This window comes from Beta vulgaris, chromosome 7, assembly GCF_026745355.1.
Source record: "Beta vulgaris subsp. vulgaris cultivar EL10 chromosome 7, EL10.2, whole genome shotgun sequence".
Lineage (NCBI taxonomy): Eukaryota > Viridiplantae > Streptophyta > Magnoliopsida > Caryophyllales > Amaranthaceae > Beta > Beta vulgaris.
The window spans coordinates 35407644-35429534 of NC_079208.1; the positions used below are offsets into that span (position 1 = coordinate 35407644).

General features: G+C 34.2%; 3 protein-coding genes and 1 long non-coding RNA gene across 4 annotated transcripts; 2 read left to right on the plus strand and 2 right to left on the minus strand.

The window, feature by feature from the left end:
• Nucleotides 1-2483: 2483 nt before the first annotated feature.
• On the minus strand, nucleotides 2484-4529 carry LOC125499363 (uncharacterized). The gene is made up of 2 exons (XM_048647992.2): nucleotides 4183-4529; nucleotides 2484-3191 (listed from the first exon to the last, which is right to left on the minus strand). The coding sequence occupies exon 2, from the start codon at nucleotides 3065-3067 to the stop codon at nucleotides 2648-2650; it is 420 nt and encodes a 139-aa protein (XP_048503949.2). The 5' UTR covers nucleotides 3068-3191; nucleotides 4183-4529; the 3' UTR covers nucleotides 2484-2647.
• A 335-nt stretch (nucleotides 4530-4864) lies between these two features.
• Nucleotides 4865-6081, minus strand: LOC125491916 (uncharacterized). The gene is made up of 3 exons (XM_048633992.1): nucleotides 5728-6081; nucleotides 5477-5633; nucleotides 4865-5331 (listed from the first exon to the last, which is right to left on the minus strand). The coding sequence occupies exons 1-3, from the start codon at nucleotides 6079-6081 to the stop codon at nucleotides 4865-4867; spliced, it is 978 nt and encodes a 325-aa protein (XP_048489949.1).
• Nucleotides 6082-14580: 8499 nt separating this feature from the next.
• On the plus strand, nucleotides 14581-15789 carry LOC109133593 (uncharacterized). The gene is made up of 2 exons (XR_002038738.3): nucleotides 14581-15085; nucleotides 15532-15789. It is a non-coding gene; the product is annotated as an uncharacterized LOC109133593 (long non-coding RNA).
• A 3240-nt stretch (nucleotides 15790-19029) lies between these two features.
• On the plus strand, nucleotides 19030-21672 carry LOC104899210 (rho GDP-dissociation inhibitor 1). The gene is made up of 5 exons (XM_010686360.4): nucleotides 19030-19350; nucleotides 19738-19801; nucleotides 19893-20114; nucleotides 21092-21216; nucleotides 21334-21672. The coding sequence occupies exons 1-5, from the start codon at nucleotides 19177-19179 to the stop codon at nucleotides 21400-21402; spliced, it is 654 nt and encodes a 217-aa protein (XP_010684662.1). The 5' UTR covers nucleotides 19030-19176; the 3' UTR covers nucleotides 21403-21672.
• Nucleotides 21673-21891: the final 219 nt, after the last annotated feature.

Below are 21891 nucleotides of genomic sequence, written 5' to 3' on the forward strand. Positions count from 1 at the left end.
CCTTTTTTGTTCATTATTGCTCTAAACACTTGCAACACATGTAATAAAGGGAGGGTAACAATGTATGAAGCATGAATGCATGATGTACCAAGGTTATACTTGGTCCTCCCAAATAGGCTCCAATCTCTCCCAATGACATCATATTGTTGTTCATACATGATTCTCACCTAATGGTATACACTAAATAATTGACATGATGTTCAATTGGCCTCTTACTTGTACATTTTTAGCACAAATACTTGCAACCCATGTAAGAAGGAAAGGATAGAAATGTAAGTACCTTGATGTACCAAGGTAATACTTGGTCCTCCCAATTGGACTTCAATCTCTCTCAATGATATCCTATCGTTGTTCATACATGGTTCCAACCCAATGATATACCCCAAATCATTGATATGACGTTCAATTGGCTTTTTTCTTATATAATATTGGCCCAAACACTTGTCATACAATAAGATATATTGGCCCAAACACTTCATACAAATAAATGGGAACTTGATGTGTTGTACTCAAATCATGAAATATGATTAACAATATTAAGGGTACCAATTTGTTCTATGGAGAGTACCAAGGTTAGATGTATATGGTACCAAGGGTGCCATCTATGGAGAAATACCTTTTCATCACATAATCTATTTAAGATGAAATCATTACATTGACATGATTAGTCATTTCATTCTTGCTTGTGTAACATGGTCCATAACCCTTGTTCCTCCATTTGAAGGCTAAAAGTCTCTGAAACGACATTAAACCATCATAAACTCTCTTAAACTACATTTATGCTTATTTATTTCTAAACCCAAGTAATTACATTGACATGATTAGTGATTTCACTCTTGCTTGTGTATCATGGTCCCAAAGATTTGAAATCAAAGTATGAAGGACAGGGTACCAATGTGTGAAATAAAAGGTACCAAGGTAACCCTTCTTCTTCTCATATGGGAACCAAAACTATCAAAAACTCTCCTAAACCACATTTAATCATATTTACCAAATAATTAGATTGACATGATTAGTCATTTCACTCTTGTTTGTGTAACATGGTCCCAAACATTTGCAATCAATGTATGAACGAAAAGGTACCAATATGTGAAATAAAAGGTACCAAGATATGATGAGAGGGTACCAATGTGTGAACTAATATGTACCAAGGTAACCCTTGTTCCTCTCATATGAAAACCAAAACCATCCAAAACTATCAAAAACTCTCGTAAACTATGCATATTTAGCAAATAATTACATAGACATACTTAGTCATTTCACTCTTGCTTGTGTACTATGGTCCGTAACCCTCATTCCTCCCATATGAAGACCTAAACTCTACAAAAGTATCATAAACTCTCCTAAACTACATTTACGCTTATCTATTTTCAACCCCCAAGTAATTACATTGACATGAGTAGTGATTTCGCTCTTGCTTGTATGTATATCATGGTCCCAAAAATTTGCAAGCAATGTATGAAGGAGAGGGTACGAATGTGTGAACCAATATGTACCAACACTTGTTACGTTAACAAATTTTGATTTCACTTTTCACACTACGTTTGATTTATGGAAACTTAACTTTATCCTTTTCATAAAGTAAGATATACATTACAAACATTTTCCACGATAAATGTTAATAAATAGAGATACAAATTACAAGATGTCGTGCTCTTTGAATTCATCCTAAGCGGAGGCGGGGCATATCGTGACATTGGTCGCCTAAATCGATGTTGGGCTGCTCAGAGTTAGCTCCTTGTAGCATGCGTGTGAAATAGCCAATAGATCCTTCATTACATGTTATTCCTCCAATAGACTTGTGGCCTCCAACAGCTTCCATGCCATCGGCATCCTTATCCTGTCCAAATTTAGAGGGCCCAGCATTTTTCTCCTTCGGTCCAACCTGCTATTGATAGGGAATAAAAATATAAACAAGGTGTACATGCAACATAAACAAATGTATTGGTACCAGTTGGTACCTGCACTACATCACATTGGTACTATTAGGGGTCGTTTGGTTCAAACTAAGGAATGGAAAGGATGGAATGGAAATGGAAGGTGTTACCTTGAACACTTGTTTGTTTTGATGTAGGAATGGAATCATTGTCCTAATGACTCCCTTACTATTTGTTTGGTTCAACTTATTAGTAATTGATTTTGATAATATTACTCTTATTTGTATAATCGACATAAAAATATTTTTATATATATAAATTGTATAAAAATACATTAAATTTTGAAATTTTCTAGAAAATTCAAAATTTTATAAAAATATTCAAAAAAACTACACTAATTTTGTTATAAATATTATATTAAATTGAAAATATTCTAAAAAAATGTTATTTTAGTGCCTAAAATTTTATATGAAACAATGTAGCAACATAGATATTCACTTCCAAACAAATAAGATAACTTCAAATATACTTCTTACATAATAAAAACCAAGTTTTATTTCATCAACTAGCAACTTCTTCCGATAATTATATCCAAAAAGTGTGCATATATTTTTAAGATAAACATGACAAAAGTTTGAAAACTAAATGTTAACAACCAAATTGATCAAAAGCATACAAGGGAGACTACTTCTTAAGAAGATCCAACACATATTGTTTCTTCATACTTGGAGGAGCTTGAAGGAAGATCCGAAGCTTTGGTTCTTCTCCAATCAGAATAGTAGCAGCTTGAAGAGCCTCGGAAGGAGATAAACTTCTAACTTCATCACCTCCTCTAAGACATTGTTGCTCTTATCATCTTTAAGTTGCTCCCTTTCTTCAGCTTTTGACCAAGCATACGCCATTGTAGCAAGATTTGAGCTCATATCACCAAATATTTTTCCGAAATTGCTCGAAACATTAAGAAGGGCAACAGACAAATTCTGTGTTTCATCCTTTCTTCTCTCCTTTGGTATCTTCTCCTTTCCCTTGGGATTCTTCAGCACCTTTGCTTTCTTCATAGGAGGTTCAAGACCCTCACTAGTTGTCTCAATAGCTGGGTTTTTCCCCTTTACTATGGTGGAATCAGCATCATCGTCATCGTCATCATCATTATCAAGTGTCACTCTCTCACTAGTTGCCTCTGCTTCCATTTTTTGATCGCACCAACATATGACTCCGCCACATCTCCAGTAGCTCGATCTTTCCCATAAATTTCAGCAAGTGTCTCGAAGTGTGGAAATGGCACCCATAAAGCCCTTTGGCTTTCTTGTGAGTCTACAACATAAAAAGTCATGTTAAGTCCTTTTCAGCAATAAGGAACTATAGACATGACTAATTAACTCCAAAGGTTGTAAACAAAGATATTTACAGCAAATATTATGCATATTGTCATCTACAAATCTATAGACATGACCTCAAATATTATGCATACTTTAAGAAAAGTGTGTGCACATAAAAGTATATCAAATGACTCTGGAATTACAACAAAAATTCCAGAGGAGATCAATCAAACCATTTTCAAGCCCCCACACAAACTTTTTTAGCTCAAGTAAAACTCCATGTAAACTGAATGACAAGAATGAGGTATTTCCATGCACTTGTTAACTAGCATTTTCATGAATCATTTAGAACCATAGGCAACACATTCACCAACACAGACAAAGAAGGGATATATCAGGCCATTATTTAATGTGCTCACATGCAACAAGTAGAAAATAAGTAATAAGTGTTTGACAGAACTCAACAAATGCCAAAAAAAAAAATATTTTCATAGTACCTGAAGGTTGTCTTCATATTCAATTATTATAGCTACAACCCTCAGTTCCAGATATATAATTGATCATTCAATTATTGGGTATCCATCCTAGTATGAGTTGTGTAAGGTTTAAATTGGTCAAAAATAAATCAAAGATAAAAATATTTCATTTTCTCTCTTACTTTCTTATGATCTATTATATCACATAATTTGACACACCATAATAAGAAGGAAACACTGAGGCAAGGTAAATTTTTTCCTACCAAACAAATTTATAGTTGCACATAGAGTGCCACCAGCAGCAACCAAATCATCAACTACCAAAGCACAATCCAATCAACTGTCAGCTAGAAATCTATAGAATATTTTCAAAAAGAACTACCAACTTCTAAAATGCAGGCCCTAATATAGTTAGCTTCTTCTCCACTGCTTTGAGATACACCTCCTGGAATCAACTTCCAGATACAAAAAACCAGATAAACAATAAAGAAGTGGGAGAGTGATATTTACCTTAGTCCAAGTATCAAAAACATTTATCTGTTTGGAGCATCTTTCTTTCATCATCCCATGCAAATCCACTAATGGTTAACATCTCAGCCAAAGCGGTGTATTTGTCTGACCAATATTTTAGCCTTGACTCAATATGAGGTTCCGCTCTTAGACCACAAGAAGGCATCTTAGAATGAAGCATTTCCTCCAATTGTTCATGTAACCGCTTTTAAACCCATTTTCGCTCTTCCATTTGGGGACGATAGCCAACTCATGCAAAGCCTTTATTAGCACCTCATCCTCTTTTGGAGTCCAATAACTCATGTTTTTTCCCCTTCCCCGGCTACCTCCCTCTTGGCTTACATGACTTGTTGCATCCTCTTCCATCCTATGAAGTATTATATATTATAGCTATGCAAATTAGCAGAACTAGCAGTATAACAATATTAACAAAAGCAGCAGAATGATGCTATTAAACAGGAGAATTCTTAATCATATACAATAGAACACCAAATAGTAAAAAATAGTAAAAAGGCATCCTATAACAATAAGCATTGAGATTAAATTTGCCAAAAGTTATCAATAACTTGATTTATATCAAATAGTTGCTACAACTTAAATATCATAGGTACCTAGAAGATTAAAAAAGATCATAGACATTCAACAACACAACTGAAAAATAAAAATATCAATGTGTCAAAGTTCATTGCCGAATTCTAGCTCTCCAACTATTAAACATATCTTGAGCGAGAGTATTTCTGAAGTTATTCCAGGCATCCGAGGTTTCAAGAGTTGAAATGAACTCCATTTCGTCATCCGAATCATCATCTAAATCATCATCTTCAGATTCTTCATCGGAATCATAAGATATGTCATCTGTAGGCATAATTCTCCTAATGAGATTGTGGAGTAAACAACATGCCATAACAATGCGGCCTTGAGTCCGAATAGGAAAGAATGATGGACTTCTCAGTATAGACCACCTCCCTTTTAGCAAACCAAAGCACCTCTCAAACACGTTTCTAGCCCTAGCATGTTTCATGTTGATATACTCTTCGGCACTTCGTGGTAGGTTATCCGTCCATTCTTTGAGATGATATCTTTGTCCCCTAAAAGGAGCTAAAAACCCATCGCAATTGGTGTATCCAGCATCAGTCAAGTAATATTTACCTATATTTAAAAAAAAATTACTACATGTTTCCTATATTTAGAAACTTTTTAGATATAGAATGCTATGTTAAGTTACCTCAAGGAACCCTTAATCCATTTGGCCTCGAAATAGCATTCCGTAGCACACGACAATCATGTGCAGAACCTTCCCACACAGGTAGTACATAGACAAACTCCAGATTAGGCGTGCAAACCCCTAATACGTTCATGGCTATGGTGCCTTTCCTTGTTCGATTGCTTTCTCTATCTTTTCCGTGCACACTCACATTAATGTAGGTGCCATCTAATGCACCTAAACAATTCTACAAAACAAGTAATAAACTTTAAATCATTTGAACTCAAAACAATTCGACCCCTAATTCTATTCAATGGGCATAAAGGATTTAGGTGAAATACCTTGAAAGGTTTCCATCTATCATCTTCACAGTCATCGGCTATTGGTGTAGGCTTAGTAAGTAAGTGCTCATGTAACTTTAGGATAGCCGTAAGACAAAGGTGAAATTGTCTACTCACTGTTTCTCCACTTCTAATGAAAAAGTGTCCAATAGACCTATTTTTCTTATGGTGAGCCAATATATACATAAACATAACTACTATCTCCTCAAGTGACATGTTTCGAGTCCCACTAAGTCCTCCTATATCTCTAAGCATCTCACAAAGCACATTAAAAGTATGTCCAGTCACTCGAAGTTCATTTTTACAAGATACATCACTCTCTCGAATTAGCCTTCTCAAAGTCTCCATACGCATTTTTTTTCTAGACTTTTTCCTCCCCGTCAAATCAAGACTCTTAAATATTGTTATGCTCATCATGTACCACATAAAATACACCATATACGTAACACAAATTAGTGACACTACCAACTGAATTTGTTGACATTTCTTCTTCCTCCTTGATATTTGGTTTAAACGGTCCATTTCTGAAATTAAAAAAACCTCCTAGAATTATCATTGCACCCCATAACAACAACACATAAGTAAATATCCATAAATTAAGTTAAGATATTTAGGTTCATACAACAAAACACAAAACAACAACATTGCCAAACAGAGAAGAGAAAAATATATAAGAAAAAACCACACAAAAACAATCACCGTCCTCTTTATTTTTAAGATATCATAGATCATGTAATTCATATTAGGCTCAGAATGGCCTCTGGCCAATTATATTGCCTGGTGGACTATAGCTGCAAATAACTAAACCACCTGGGTATAGGTGAGACATTTTGTACCAGTTGCACAAGTATTAGAACTATAATTATAGTTAACTTTCTCACTCAACCGTAGTTCTACAGCAGCTATGCCAGTGAAGAAATCATCAATAATCATTATTAATCACCATAAAAATACAATCAAGGAACATATCTTTCGCAAAGCTGATGTTTCCATGTATAATTTAATGGCTAAATCTATCATATTGATCATGTTAAAGATCCATATAACCCCACAAAAATCCACATTAAATATCAATAAAGCACATAGTATAAAGATGAGAAAAAAAAAACACCCTTAAATTTATTGATGATTGGTAAGCTGCACTTATAATGTTGAGAACTGCAGAATTTCATATAAAGATGCTGATCAAATTTTAAAACAAGATCAGGAACAACCAATTATTTTCCCCTTCTTTATATTTTTTGATTCAATCAACAACAGTAGCATCAGGACAGGTATAGGAAAAAAAACCCTAGTTTTAAGAAGAATATAGAGATGGATACCTAAGTTTAATTTTGTTGAAATAATAAGGACAATCTTCACAACCCCTTTGATCTGAGGAGAATTCGACAAAAAAAAAAAGAATAAAAAGCATCAATATAGTGAAAATTGCACAAAAAATACTGTAAAATCACTTGAAAATTACCTATGAAAAAAAGATGATTGGTTGTTCTTGCGTAAACATCATCTTCGGAACAAATTTGAAGAACTTCGCAGTAGATTTGAAGATTTGGCAGCAGATTTGAAATATTTTGAAAAGAATTCGTAGCAGATTTGAAATATTTCGAAAAGATTTCGAAGAAGAAAAGAGGAGAGAGAAAGGACGTGAAGGGTTTGAAGATGGGGAATCAAAGTAACGTGATTTGAATCCTCTGGCGGGAAGAGGGTTTCAAGATGGGGGAATCAAAATTGGGCCAGTAAGGGAGTGAAAAAAATGGATAACCCAACCAAACATAAAATAAGGGAGTGTGTTACCTCAATCCGTTTCCAAGCCCAAAATATTTCCAACCAAACGGGCCCTTAATGTACCCATACAATACCAATGTACTTACAACGGGATACGAAGGTCAATCATAAACAAATACAATTAAAATAGTTATTACCTTATTCGCACCCTTTGCAACCTTCTTCGTGGGCTTTGCACAACCATCTGCAACCTTGTTAGTGACAACTTCCTTCTTTTTCGGCTTCATTAGTACAAAAAGGTTGATTTGTGTCGGACCCTGGACACCTATTTGCGTCGGACTTGGGTCCGACGGCACAGGTCTCGACGCAGATGACTTAAAAATGATCTGCGTCGTATGCGAAAACGACGCAGATTAACTAGCTATTTGCGTCGCACGTTGTATATAGTGCGACGCAGATGGGTCTCCCCAGCCAACATAGAGCTTTAATGTGTGTCGCACATCTCCTAGGGTGCGACGCAGATGAGTTATTTTCTTCGTACCTTGGGATACGTGCGACGCAAATTGGAATTTTTTTTGAGAGGGAAAAGAAAATTAATTTTATGAACGGAATGAGGCTCTGTTGCAAACGCCATTGAAGGATTAAATAAAATAATTACATATAAAAAGAAATACATACATTACAAAAAATAAGAAAAAGAGATAATTACATAAAAAAGAATACATAAATTACAGAAAATCAATTAAATAAAATCACAGATATACAACTCCACAACAATAAAAGCGATATACAAAATCTGGGAGTGAACTAAAAAAAACTAAAAAAACCAATAATAAACTGATATACAGTCGAAATTTCAGATGGCGGCGCAAAGGAGATCGTTCATGACCGGAAAACCTTCATCGGACAAGCCTGAAAATGAAAAAACGAAAATTTAAGATCTAAAAAACGAGAAAAGGAATTTCAGAACTGAAAATTTGAAAGAAAAGCCTAGATCTGAAAAATAAACCCTAACCTAGGATAAATGCCATAAAAATAAACAAAAAAATCAGATATAAAAAAAATGAAATGATATTAAAATCAGACAATAAAACTCAATTCCATATAACTTAGATCTGAAACTGAAATCCATGAATCACATGCAAAACACGAAATGAAACGATTAAACGAAGAAAAATAAAGAAAAAGAAAGAATACTTGATCGATTTCATCGGTGCTTTCTTTGCTTTCGATGATGAGATGATCGATTTCATCGGTGCCAAAGAAAAAATGAAATGTTGAGATGATGAATTTCGAAACGAAATAAAACGAACGAAACGAACTTCGAACGAACTTCTAGAAGTGGAACGAACGAACTTCGAGTTGCCTGAGATGATGAATTTCGACGAGTGAAAGAGAGAGAGAGAGGGAGAGGGAGAGAGGGAGAGAGAGAGAGAGAGAGAGGGAGTGAGGGAGACGCGGCTGGGAGATGGGAAGATGTGCGTCCAGCTGAAGTTTTAGGTTAAGAGATACTGACGAGTAAAGTTTTAGGTTAAGAGGGCAGCCCAACTGATGTGCGTCGCATGGGCTTGGGGTCCGATGCAACGCACCTCAACGACATGCAACGCAGATAGTTGTTAACAATGTGCGTCGGATGGGCCTTGGGGTCCGACACACATGATCGATATGCGTCGCACATCATCTGGATCCGACGCATATTGCTCGTATCTGCTGGTTGTGAGCAGTTGTTTTGCGTCGCACTCTGGCTCCCATGCAACGCAAATTCACGCAAATCGTCATTTTTCTACTAGTGCTTCTCCACGCATGATAGGAAACGACTTTTATTTCGGCAAAAAACCATCAACAAAACCATTAAATACGATACCAAGGTAAGGTTTGCTTGGTACCAATCCTGCTATAATATGCATGACAATTTGATACCAATGCTAGGTCATAATGGTACCATTGTGTGAAAATATTGATACCAAGGTAAGGTTTGCTTGGTACCATTCCTGCTATAATATGCATGACAATTTGATACCAATATTAGGTTATAATGGTACCATTGTGTGAAACTATTGATACCAGGTAAGGTTTGCTTGTTACCATTCTTGCTATAATATGCATGACAATTTGATCCCAATGTTAGGTTATAATGGTACCATTGTGTGAAAATATTGATACCAAAGTTGTTCTTTCGATTGGAACCATATTTTTAGATACTTTGTTCGTATTGAAACAAAGTTTACAATGGTGCCAATTTCACAAACCAATTGCACTTAACATTCCAAATAAACTAACTAAATACTTTTATAATATCATCTTGACAAAGTTGAAATCTTTTAACATTCATGCAAATATTTGCTGAAATTTCATAAAACCCCAATTTAACATAACCATTTTCATTCAAGTTTATATACTACATTCATGCAAATATTCAATTTAACATAAAAATTGATGTATATTCTTGCAAATATCACATAACCATTGTCCTTCAAGTGTTTCACTCTTGCTATTCTAGTTCAAGGCATGAAATTTCATAAAACCACAATCCTATTTTTACATATTGGCTGAAATTTCATAAACCAAACAAATTGAGTAAGAACTTTTCCATTTGCGTACCTGATAAGAACTTTTCCATTTGCGTACCTGATTTTTGTCGAGTAAAGAGTCGTTGTTCGAGCTCTCATCCATGGAGATTGGTTGATTCAAATCTAATAACTTTTCCATTTGCTTCAATTTTTACTCTTTCACAATGTTTAGGAGCTCAGAGAAGAAATTTTTCCCGCCAAATTGAGAGCTCAGAGAAATGAAAATGGTGTGGTAATTTCTCTCTCTACTCACTCCTTAGAGAAAATGTTTTAATGATTTCTCTCTCTCTTCCTTTCCTCATTTTTTCCCTACTCTCATGTTTTTTGGAGAGTGAGTTTCACTCATTTGTGCCATCATCATTCCTCACTTTTTTCTTGTGGGCCCAACAAATTTTTACTTTTCTGTTTTTTTTTTTTTGGTGTTTGAGTCTCTTTTGGACTCCACCAGTTGGTTACCAAGTGTTTCTCTGCGCAATATTGCTCGATCTGGTTCATTATAGTTTCTTGGAAGATGAATTTGATGTAACCTTATTTGATTGGATTTTTTTTCCTTTAACACCTATTGTAGATGTCGTTTGGCTTTCAATTAATGAAATTTCTCGTTCAAAAAAAAGGGGAAGAGGAGGGGGACACCAAAAACGGTAAACCCTTTTATACCCTTGAGTAATAAAATACAAATTCACCATCTTTTACTATTATACCTTCTATTAACAAAATATTTACATCATCCTTGATTTATTGTTGGTCTTCAAAAAATAGAAAAAAAAATATACAATGAACTTTATAAACAACTTTTCGTATATATTAACATGCAATTGACCTTTTGTTTATTTTCGTACGCATCCCGTGCATACAAGACTAGTAATTCTATATGTAAAGGTTGTCAAAATGGAAGTATAGATAATATGGTTGATATTATTAAACATACAATAATATAAAATCTTTCTAAAATTCATATCTTTTATCAATTGTCATATTTTTTTTTTTGTTAAATAAATTTGTATTTCACCAATACAAATTTTTTCATTAAATAACATCCCATATTTCAATTTTATTTATATTCACCATATGTCTTTAATGACTCACGATCGTCAACTTAGTCACTACCTACTATTATGTTAATAAATCCTTATTAACATCTAGTTGAGTCATTTACCTTAATAAACCACCATTAAAACACCACCTAAGGCCAAATAAGAGGAATAGAAATTTATGGAGAAGAGAAAACATGGGCCATAGAATGTGTTTCAATGGTTGTTAATTAAGGCAAATGGGTCAATAGGGATTGATTAGAGTTAAGTAACATATGTAGAGATTAATAAAGTCTAAAAAGTTAATCGGCGTTAATTATTAAGGGCACATGATGAAGTTTTAAAAAATTAGAGGTCTGGTGAATTTTCAAATATCATAGGATATTTGCTAGAAGAAAACTACAGGGAGATAGTCGATGAAAAATCCATCTTTTATATGTCAATTTCTCACCCATTTAAGTCACGAGTGATAAGTTGACCTGGTAGAAATTAGTGTTCGTTTTTGTGTCATATATAAACGGGTTGAAAAAGTTTTGAAACTTGACAGTATCCGACCAATTTGATAAGATGCATCATATTGTGTTGACCAGTTGAATTAAACGTGTTGAGAATGTCATATATAAATGGGTACCCTCTTTCTAAAAACCATTTACTATCTTTAGCTAGTTTAGTGCTACCCCATCCTTATTTATGGTAGTAAGCCCTAATTTTCTACTTTTATGCACTTGTTTTTCCTAATTTTTATTAATAGTAATAATCCTCAATTCCTCATATCTCTCTCTGTTGGAGAACTTTTGACCCACTTATTGGATTCTTTGTCTTCAGTAGTGGAAATTTAGAGTTTGAATGTTAAGCACACCTTGTGGGAGTTTGAAGTTTGGTTTTTATGTTCTGTTACAAAACTACAATTTATTTATGGTATGTTGTACAGATTTGCAATCAATATGGAATTTTCGTACGCTATTTACGTGGTCTAGTAAATAGAAATCTTTTCAAAACTATGCCACAATGATAATAACTCTTATAGAAGGCTGCATCATTTAACAAACAAACGAGGACTGTATTGTACTGTCAGATTCAACTCATCATTATAATCTCTATTATATAAGGGAAAGGGGGAGCAATGGTGTCCTTTTTTGAAATGCCTATTTTGCCCCCTTCCCTTTCTAAATATTACAAAAGGGATGTCAAAATCAAAATCGGCACTCAAATAAAACTACCGAAAATTAATTTACAACAATCACTCACAAATCACTTAAAAGAAGAAACTTTACAAATCACTCATACAATTGAGAAAATCACGTTACAAAAATCACGCAAATCACTCAAATAATTAGGAAACTTTATTAAAATTTAAAACTAACATACAAACTAAAACTAATAACCTAGAATGTCAATACATACAAAAACATTTACAGAAATTTTCTTACAAATCACTATTTCAAGAACCATCTAACAATTAATGGTGGGTCATGATAAAAAAAAAAGAGGTGTATTCGTAGTGAAATCAGAATTTAGAAGTTAGACAAGGAAAAAAAATATTTACTTTTTCATAGTGTTTCCAATATATAATGAAACTTTTACATATATTTGAACTTATCCTTTTCTATTATATAATAGCGATTAATTATCAAGGTAAGTAGGTTTATGTAAAATATCATTCAAGAATTAAAGTACAACATATCTCTATTATACAAGGAAAGGGGGGAGCTATGGTGTCCCCGAATGAAGAGACTACCTCCTTCCCATTCTAAATTACAAATCAAAGGGGGCTTCAAACAAAAATATCAATATTTATAATAATCACTCACAAGTCTACTAAAATCATAAAATTGCATAATTTACGTTATGCAAATCACTAAAATGAGGAAACTTTACAAAAACTTAAAAATTCACTTACAAATTACAACCTATGAAAAAATTGACTTGAAATCAAAGTGTCCACTTTCTTTAGAATTTATGAAGTACTGTACTTAATTCAAAAATCAACTAAAAAATTATAATATTAGAAATCATAAATAAATTCAATAAAATTTCTATTTTGTTCATAGAATTTATCTTTGAAAAGTAAAAAATAAAAATAAAAAGAATGGTGAGTGACTTAAGTGACACAAACTAAACAAATCAAATTTTGCAACTAAAAACAATTATACTTCGTATGTCTAATATTCAAATTTTGATTCTTATGCCGAAGAAAATCGAGATTCTGTTTCGAAAAAAATTCAAGCACGCATCGCGTGCAAAAAATTTCAGTAGTTATATAAAGGAACTTTATTTGATCTAAGTTAGATTGTGTTTCTTTTTTTCCACAACAACTCAATTGATCTTTAACCTATATCAAGTTTCATTCACTCAAGCCTATAATCGCTGAAACCGGCTAGTTCCCAGAACTTGTAAAAGACTAAAAAGCCTCCCACGCATGAATCCGGGAAGTAAGAAGGTAAGAAGGTAAGAAGGTAAGAAAACAACCACTACCAGTAAAACCACATGTCCAATTTCTTCAAAACAATTCATAATAATTAGTAGGTTATTTGTGTTTGCATTTCTTTTGTTTGAGAAGTGTACTTTTAACATCATAAAACCACATTATACATTTTAGAATATACTACCTCCGTTCTTTTTCTATTACAACAATATAGTTTTCATGCTTGTCAATACACAACTTTAACTATTAATATCTTTAATTACTTTTTAGTAAAAAATAAACAAATTTGATATTTTGAAAGTATAAATCGAGACGAATCGAACAAGATTCCACATGACTATATTTTTCCTTATGTAAAAATTACAAGAGATAGTGAAAGGATGGTGAACAAATAGTGTAAAAATCTCATTACTTCATATACATCTTTGTCTAAACTACATGTGTCAATATGACAACGGCTCACCACCTGACATTTTATTTAAACTAGTCTTACATGCACGCAATGCGTGCGATAATGTGTGACAACAAATGAAGTAGAAAATAAATTAATTGGGTAGAAAAACTGTTTTTATATTTTTTTTCTCAAAAAACTAATGTTCAGTTTAAATATCCTACTTTCCCCCTCTTTTCATTCAAATAAAATAGTTAGTTATCCTCTATTTTTTTTCCCTTTTATTCATTTTTTCTATTTTTTGGTGTCCCCCATGTGTTGCCTTATATAATAGAGATTTAGGGCCTGTTCTCCCCAGCTTATTTTCAGTTCAGTTCAGTTCAATTCAGTTCAGTTCGGTTCAATTCAGTTCAGTTCAGTTCAATTCAGTTCAGTTCAGATCAGTTCAGTTCAGTTCAGTTCAGACCAGTTCAGTTCAGTTCAGTTCAGTTCAGCTCTTGACAATACTTTTACTCTCACATATCACTATTCATTTCAGTTCAGTTCAGTTCAATTCAGTTCAGTTCAGTTCAATTCAGATCAGTTCAGTTCAGATCAGTTCAGTTCAGTTCAATTCAGTTCAGTTCAGTTCAATTCAGTTCAGTTCAGTTCAGTTCAGCTGTTTTATGCCGAAGAGAACAGGCCCTTAGATAAACTTTTCACCATACTTAGGCCTGGCAAAAGCTGACCCAACCTGACAACCCGACCGAACCCAACCTGAAAAGAACGGGTTTGGGTTGAGATTTTCAACCCGATTAATTAAATGGGTCGACCTGAATCCGACCTGAAAGATAAATGGGTTAGGTTAAGGTTGAAAATTCCAACCTGAAAACGACCCGCCTAACCTGATTATAAAAAACGGAATTATACTGATGTTTTTTGTTTTGCAATAGAAGATGCTAGAAGCCTAGAACTCACGCAAATCATATATGGGCATATCTAACCGGCCCAAATCCTTCTCAGTTTCTCTTTCCCACACATAAACTAATCTAACCTAACCCTTTCATTTCTTCTCACGCAGTCACAACAAATTCTCACTCTATCTACTCTCTCAGTCTCTCTCCTCTTGGTTTCTTCTCATCTCACTCTCAGTGACGCTGCTCTTCAAGACTTCAACAATGACTTGCTGCTCTTCTAATCTCCATTTCTGTGTTTCAACTTTCAAGAAGTAATTTAGGTATTTCTTCCCATCTTCATTTCTTTGTTTCTGTATTTAATATTTCTTATTTTCTTTTCTATAATGTCTATTTTTCTTACCTACTACTTCTTCAATATTTTGTAATTTTTTCTATGATTTCTATTTTTGATTTTTATGCATGCTTCTATTTATTTTATGTATTTTTTTCAAGTTGTGCTTTATTTTTGTGCGTTTTTTCTAATACTTTTTCTGTGCCTTTGTTTGGATCTGTGTTTTTTTTGTTATGTCTTCATTTTTTAATTTATTTTTTGTATTTTTTCGTTATGACTTTATATTATGTATTTTATAGATTGTCTTTTTTTTTTTGTTATGTCTTCATTTTTTAATTTAATTTTTGTATTTTTTCGTTATGACTTTATATTCTGTATTTTATAGTTTATGCCTTCTATATTTCTGATCTTCTTCTACCATTCTCGTTTTTGCAGTTAGTATGGTTGATGAAGACTTGAAGGAGTTAATTGTGCTTTCTTCAGAGGTAGAAGAGGAGATCGAGATCGACTCTACCTATAAGAGAACGATTGCTTGTAAAAAGATTTTTTTTTGTAGCTAAATGTAACATATTTATACAGTAAACTACTTCTATCTCTAAAATACTTTGAAGTATGAACTATGAACTTGGTTAACTTTGTGTTTGTGGTTCTTGATTTAGTGAACCAGATCAGGTTCTAATGTTCTATTTTTAATATGCTCTGTTTTTGAATCCTTTTGATAGATTTTTTTTTGCTGTAAATGTCTAATTTGCATTTGTTTTTTAATTGAAATGGTACTTGTATTGATTTTTAATTATGATTTTTATTTGGTTAAAATTTGTTTTAATATATAAAAAATATTATCAAAAACTCGGGTTAAATCAGGTTACATTCAGGTTGACCCGAACACGAAAACATCAGGTTAGGGTTGAGCAATTTGACCCGAAAAGTTAAATGGGTCGGGTTCGAGGTTTTTGACCTGAATCTGAACTGACCCGAACACGAACCCGACCTGACCTGATCTGTTTGCCAGCCCTAAGTCCATACTATGACTATACCCTTCAATACTGTCTACTATTACACCTCTTCAATCTAAACCAAAACTCAAAATGCTAACTAAACAAACTTTTAGTAAAAATGTCAGCAATCTGTAACTAAGAAGGGACGTATTAAATACCTAAGTCACAACGAGCAACATGCTCACGCACACGAGAAATGATAAACCTCTAACTGCTAGATGTTTATAAACATCTAGCAGGGGTAAAATTGTCAATATACATGAAAAAAAGTTATCAGTCAAACAAAAAAGTAATCTCGAAAATTGGGCACTGTCAGAAAATTTCGATGCTAATATATGATGTTCATGCTACTACAACTTGTGTTCGTGTAACTATAACTAGTATTTATGCAACTAAAAATAGTGTTTATGTATTAACAGATAGTGTTCGTATTTTTTTAATTGGACACTGTCAGAAGATTCCGATGCTAATATACAGTGTTCATGCTACTAGAACTAGTGTTCGTGTGACTATAACTAGTGTTTATGCAACTCACAATAGTGTTTGTGCATAAACAGATAGTGCTCGTATTTTTTTTTACATATCTAAATAAGAGATAGAGAAGAGTAAAATAAAAATATGATGAAATTATATCAAGATGGATGTCTATTTGTAGAGAATAAAAATATATGAATATTGGTATATTTTTTATTTTTTCTTATAATTTTTTGAGATATACAAGTTTAAAAAATTGGAAAAAGTAATTTGTTTGGATAAAGAATATAATGACATGTGTACCACTTATATGTTGCCACATGAATGTTAGATGTTTGGCAAACATCTAGCAGTTAGAGGTTTATCATTTCTCCACGCACACAATGATAATCTTTAGTGATGCGTTTGCTACAATCAGAAAAAAAATATAGCCAAATAAGAGAGCGAATAACTAGTCCCAATACTGCAAGAACTGAGCGAATCCATATCTTGTCTTGCATTGTATATGCAATGGCAGGATATTCAACCTATTGTGGAAGATATGAAGTAGGTTTGATGAGTTCAATAAAGTAATACTGCAAATGTAGGGTGTCTCTTGTTAGCAAAGACTTAACAAATATGGATCAATTCACAGGGAGAATATGTAATACTCCATATTTTTAGTATTTATTTAAATAATTAAATATTTATTTTATATTCATTTTCTAAAATAAATATTTTAAGCAAAGGGTATTTTAGTATTTTCACTGATTTTTAATTATTTTGGCGGGAACATGGCGCCAATATCGGATTTGTTAAGCTTTTAGTATTAAATCCTAGTCAAAAAAAATTCAGAAAACCAAAAAAAAAAAAAAATTTGGGGCCATATATTCCTAAGGGATTTTATGGTGATTGGAGGGAGTTTTGTTTTCCTATAACTTCCAAATTTATGATGGATGTTACAAATCTTGGTTTAATCTCCTAATCTATGGGGAAGGTTATAAACTATTTAATTTTTGAAATTAAGTACTACCTATTCTACTCCTATAAATACCCGAAATCTTAAGCCATCTTATCCGTTAACCGCCGTTAGTCATTAAGCCTTATTTTGTTATTTTCAACCTAATTAACCACTAACCCTAACCTTAATCCTAACCCATACCCTTAAACCTAACCCATACCCCTAAACCTAACCTAAACCCTAAACCCATAACCCTAAACCCATAATCCTAACCCTAACCCTAACCAATACACCACCCCTCCCCCACCCTCCTACTACCCCGTAGCCCCCCTCCCCCTCCCACGCTGCCCCTCTCCCCTAGCCCCATCGATTTCCACAGCCTTCCCCCCACCCCCACCGAATCCCGCAGCAGACCCCCCACCCTGCCAATTTCCGTAGCCCACAACAAGTGGGTGAACTGACTTTTGCAACCAGCAGCTGGTAGCTGCGTTGTAGAACCACGTGAGTAGAGGAGAGATAGAAGGGAGTTGTGCCAACCGCGGAGGGTCGAAGGGAGGGGATCGAAAATCTAGGTTGCATTTTAATGTGAGTAGAGGAGAGAGAGAAGAAAGCAGCGCCAACCGACAGGGGTTGAGGGGAGGGGATCGAAAATTGATGAGGGTCAGGGCGAAGGAAACGAAATGCGAGGGGGTGGGGTCGGGCTGTGGTTGGGGAGCAGTGATAGGGGAGGTTTGCAAAGGGTGGGGGGGTGGGAGTGCTGTGGTTGGAGAGCAGTGGCGGGGGAGGAGGCAGGGGTGGTGGGAGGGTGGGGGAGTGGGTGGTGGGGTGGTGGGAGGGTGAGGGAGTGGGTTAGTGATAGGAGTTAGTAGTAGGGTTAGGATTAGGGATTAATTAGGATTTAAAGTATAAAATTAGGGTTAATGACTAACGTTGATTAACGTCGTTAGTCATTAAGGGCATTTGAGTATTGTGAAACTATTTGGTACCCGTGTATTTTGAAAAGTGCGAGGGTACCTCGTGAATAAACCGAAAACTCGGGGGTATTTGGTGAAAAAACCGTTATTAGTATATTCCTTGTCATTTTTGTTGAAGCCTATTTCATTATGCATGTTACACCCAAGACACTTTTTTTTTTTTTTGAAAAACTATTTTTTTTTCCTATTTGATTCGTATCGTGTTGTCTTGTTAAGCTTTCCTTTTTGCAATTTAAAACTAGTTTTGGACATTAAAATCCTAAATTTATTTAGTAATTGTATTAAACGAATTTAAGTGTGTCATCTTGTGTAAATCTCAACACTAATCCGAATCATTTCATAAAACATATCATGTCGTATCGTATCAATCCATTTATTAAATAGGTTGAACTCTTTTTTCAAAACTCCAATTCTTAGCATGTGGTCGTATCAAGTCAAATTTTGTGAGCTCTAATTAGAACACCAGCTATTGCGAAATTAACTTAAATATGCTCCCTAACGAGGACAAACCCACTTGAATATGTTCACAAACAAAACATGTATTGATGACCGAGAAAGGCAGAAAGGGGCATTCCCGCCCCCACCAAATCAAATCTCTTATTCCCACTTTTGGCTCTTTCTGCCATTTTCCCCTTGTTACTTTTGAATCTTACAAGGAAAAAAAAAATACAGAGAGAGAAAAATACAGAGAAAAATGGAAGATGAGAAGATAGAAGAAGCTGGGTCATCTTCATTTGCTGGGGAAGAGAGAGAAAACTCAAGAGATGAAGAAGAAGATGAAATTATACATGAATTTGATGATGGGTCTTTTGCTAAGTTTGTTCCTCCCCCTCTCGTTCCTCTCCAACACCATCTTGAAAAAGACAAGGTTTTTTTCATCTTCTTCAATTTATGGGTGCTAACTAACTAACTGTTCATTAAATTATTGTTTATATGTTCTTGGTAATCTGGGTTTTTTTATTTGTAATTTTATGCAATACTTTTTAGCATTATGTGTTTATTTTAAAGTGTATTGTGAAGACCCATAAAAAATTCAGATTGCGGAATTATTAGATGTAGTAAGTAGCTTATACTTCCTTGGTTTTCTAATACTTGCATCATTTACTCTACATTGTTTCTTGCGGTTTTGTTCTGGAAATAGAATTCACAGGTTACAGGTGTAAATATGGTTGGTTTGTATTACAATTTTCCTTATATCTTCCATACTTCCTGGATCAAACATAACTAAGCATGAACTTGAAATATGCTGTTGCAGGATGATGAAAGCTTAAGGAGGTGGAAAGAGAAGCTACTAGGTTGTGTTGAAGGCGAATTGAATGGTTGGCCTTTGAGGATGCCCTTTGTTGCCATTCATTGGATTTCTTTTCTATGTCTAATTATATTTGGTTTTGTTTTGCATTTCTTTGTTAGGCCAAGTGGAACCTGAAGTTACATTTCACTCCATAGGAATAATGTCTAATCACATTGGAGAAAGTAATACTCCCTTGCCTCTGGATGAAAGCGAGAGCAGCAAAGTGCTATTTTCGCTCAAAGAGGGGTCTCAATATCGTTTTAAACTCACATTCACTGTTAAGCACAATATAGTCTCTGGTCTTGCCTACTCTAATACAGTGTGGAGAGCAGGAGTTCAAGGTGAGTCCTACTACAATATGTTTTAAGTTAATAAATGTTCTTCGACAATTCTGTACACGTTCATCTCTCAAGTTCAGTCTTTAATAGATCGTTGGGCCAATTAAACTTCTCTATTTTGCAGCAGAGTACGATAATGCTTTCTGGTTTCCTATAGATATCAAAATCAAACTGATTTGACAGCATTGAACTTAGCCAATCTATTAATGAGAACACTTGTGTACAATGTCTTCTATGCAACAAGCTTTAGTCACCTCACGTTACATATACAATTTCGTAAAGGGGTGGCTTTAATATTTTTGGGGGTGAATATGCTGATCAACTGAATAGTTACCTTGACAATTGAATGTTTCAAAAGAGTATCTTGTTTGGCTTTCTCAAATCATTTTGTGCCTGTCCTTCAGCTGTTTCCTTTTTAGAGTTATCAAAATTCAACAGGATGTATATGATTAATTTGACTAAGTTCACTTCATGACTGCTGAGATGATATGCATTCCTATTTGGTCATTCTTTTAACTAATATATGCAAATGATAACCTAAGTAAGAATAGTTGTTGATATCATGGTGTGATTAACCAACTGATTTGGTTGTGCTAATGGTTTTGTTAACCTTAAGAATTGGTTTGGACTTACATGCTAAAGTTCTCGTTTTCTTTAATGGCCTCAAGTTCTTCTTCTGATTTCAGAACAGTACATTTATACTGTTCATGTTAGTTGCACAAATGTTTCCTACTATAATGCAAACTGTGTTCATGATTTCTTTGAGAAATCAAATAAAAAGTCTCTGTATAAAGAGCATTTACTTCATTCTTTTCCTTACGCTACCAATAACCTTCTTTCTTTTCAACGTAGTTTTTGTAAGTGGTTCATCAGGCCAAGTATTTACTTCATTCTTTTCCTTACGCTACCAATACTGTGTCATTACAATGGTTTCTCAGTGTGTATTTCCATTGTATTTATTCATTGTGCCATTTTTTCAGTGGATCAAAGTGAAGGAATGTTAGGTACCTTTGCTCCGCAACAGCACCCCTATGTACACCTCCTAGATGAGGAAATTACACCCTCTGGTGCTCTAGCAAGAGGAGTATACCCGGCAAAGCTGAGGGTAAGCTTAACTTTTCTCTAAGTTATCTTTTTGCAGCAAGGATTTTTTCTGTTGCCCAATGATAGACATTATATGCCAAGTAACTTCCCTAATTTTGTTTGCCCATGTTGTTTGCAGTTCATGGATGATGACAAGAAATGTCACATGGAGCTAAGTTACAACTTCGAAATTATTAAGAGAAGCTAAATGCTCATGGCGTTCTCATTGCAAATCTGTTATGCTTCTTTCTTCATTTCATGTTGAACAGACTTTACAGGCTTTTGATGATATATTAGGCATTACAGAGATTTGAACCAAAACTTTTACAAAGATGATAGAAAACTTTGTACAAGTTATTTTACGTAAATTTGCTTGCGTCTTCTTGTAAATATTCACATATACAAACTATATTGTGTATCATGATTAACTTCTGGAAGCTGCACAACGGGCAAAGGCTCCGCGTAGCTTTGTTGGCAATCAGGTTAGAGTTTTTCAGACTTCAACAATCCGTTTACAGTTCATTAGCCTTCAGCAACCAGATTATATATAGTTTATTAGACAGAGATATAAAGTCTGATGATCGCTGAAGTCTAATAAACTATAATCAGATAACAATAATGATGCAATCTTTGAAGGTGCAATGTAATTCCGCTGTTTCATTGAATAATGATGAGTAAGGGCTCCCTCGGCTCAATG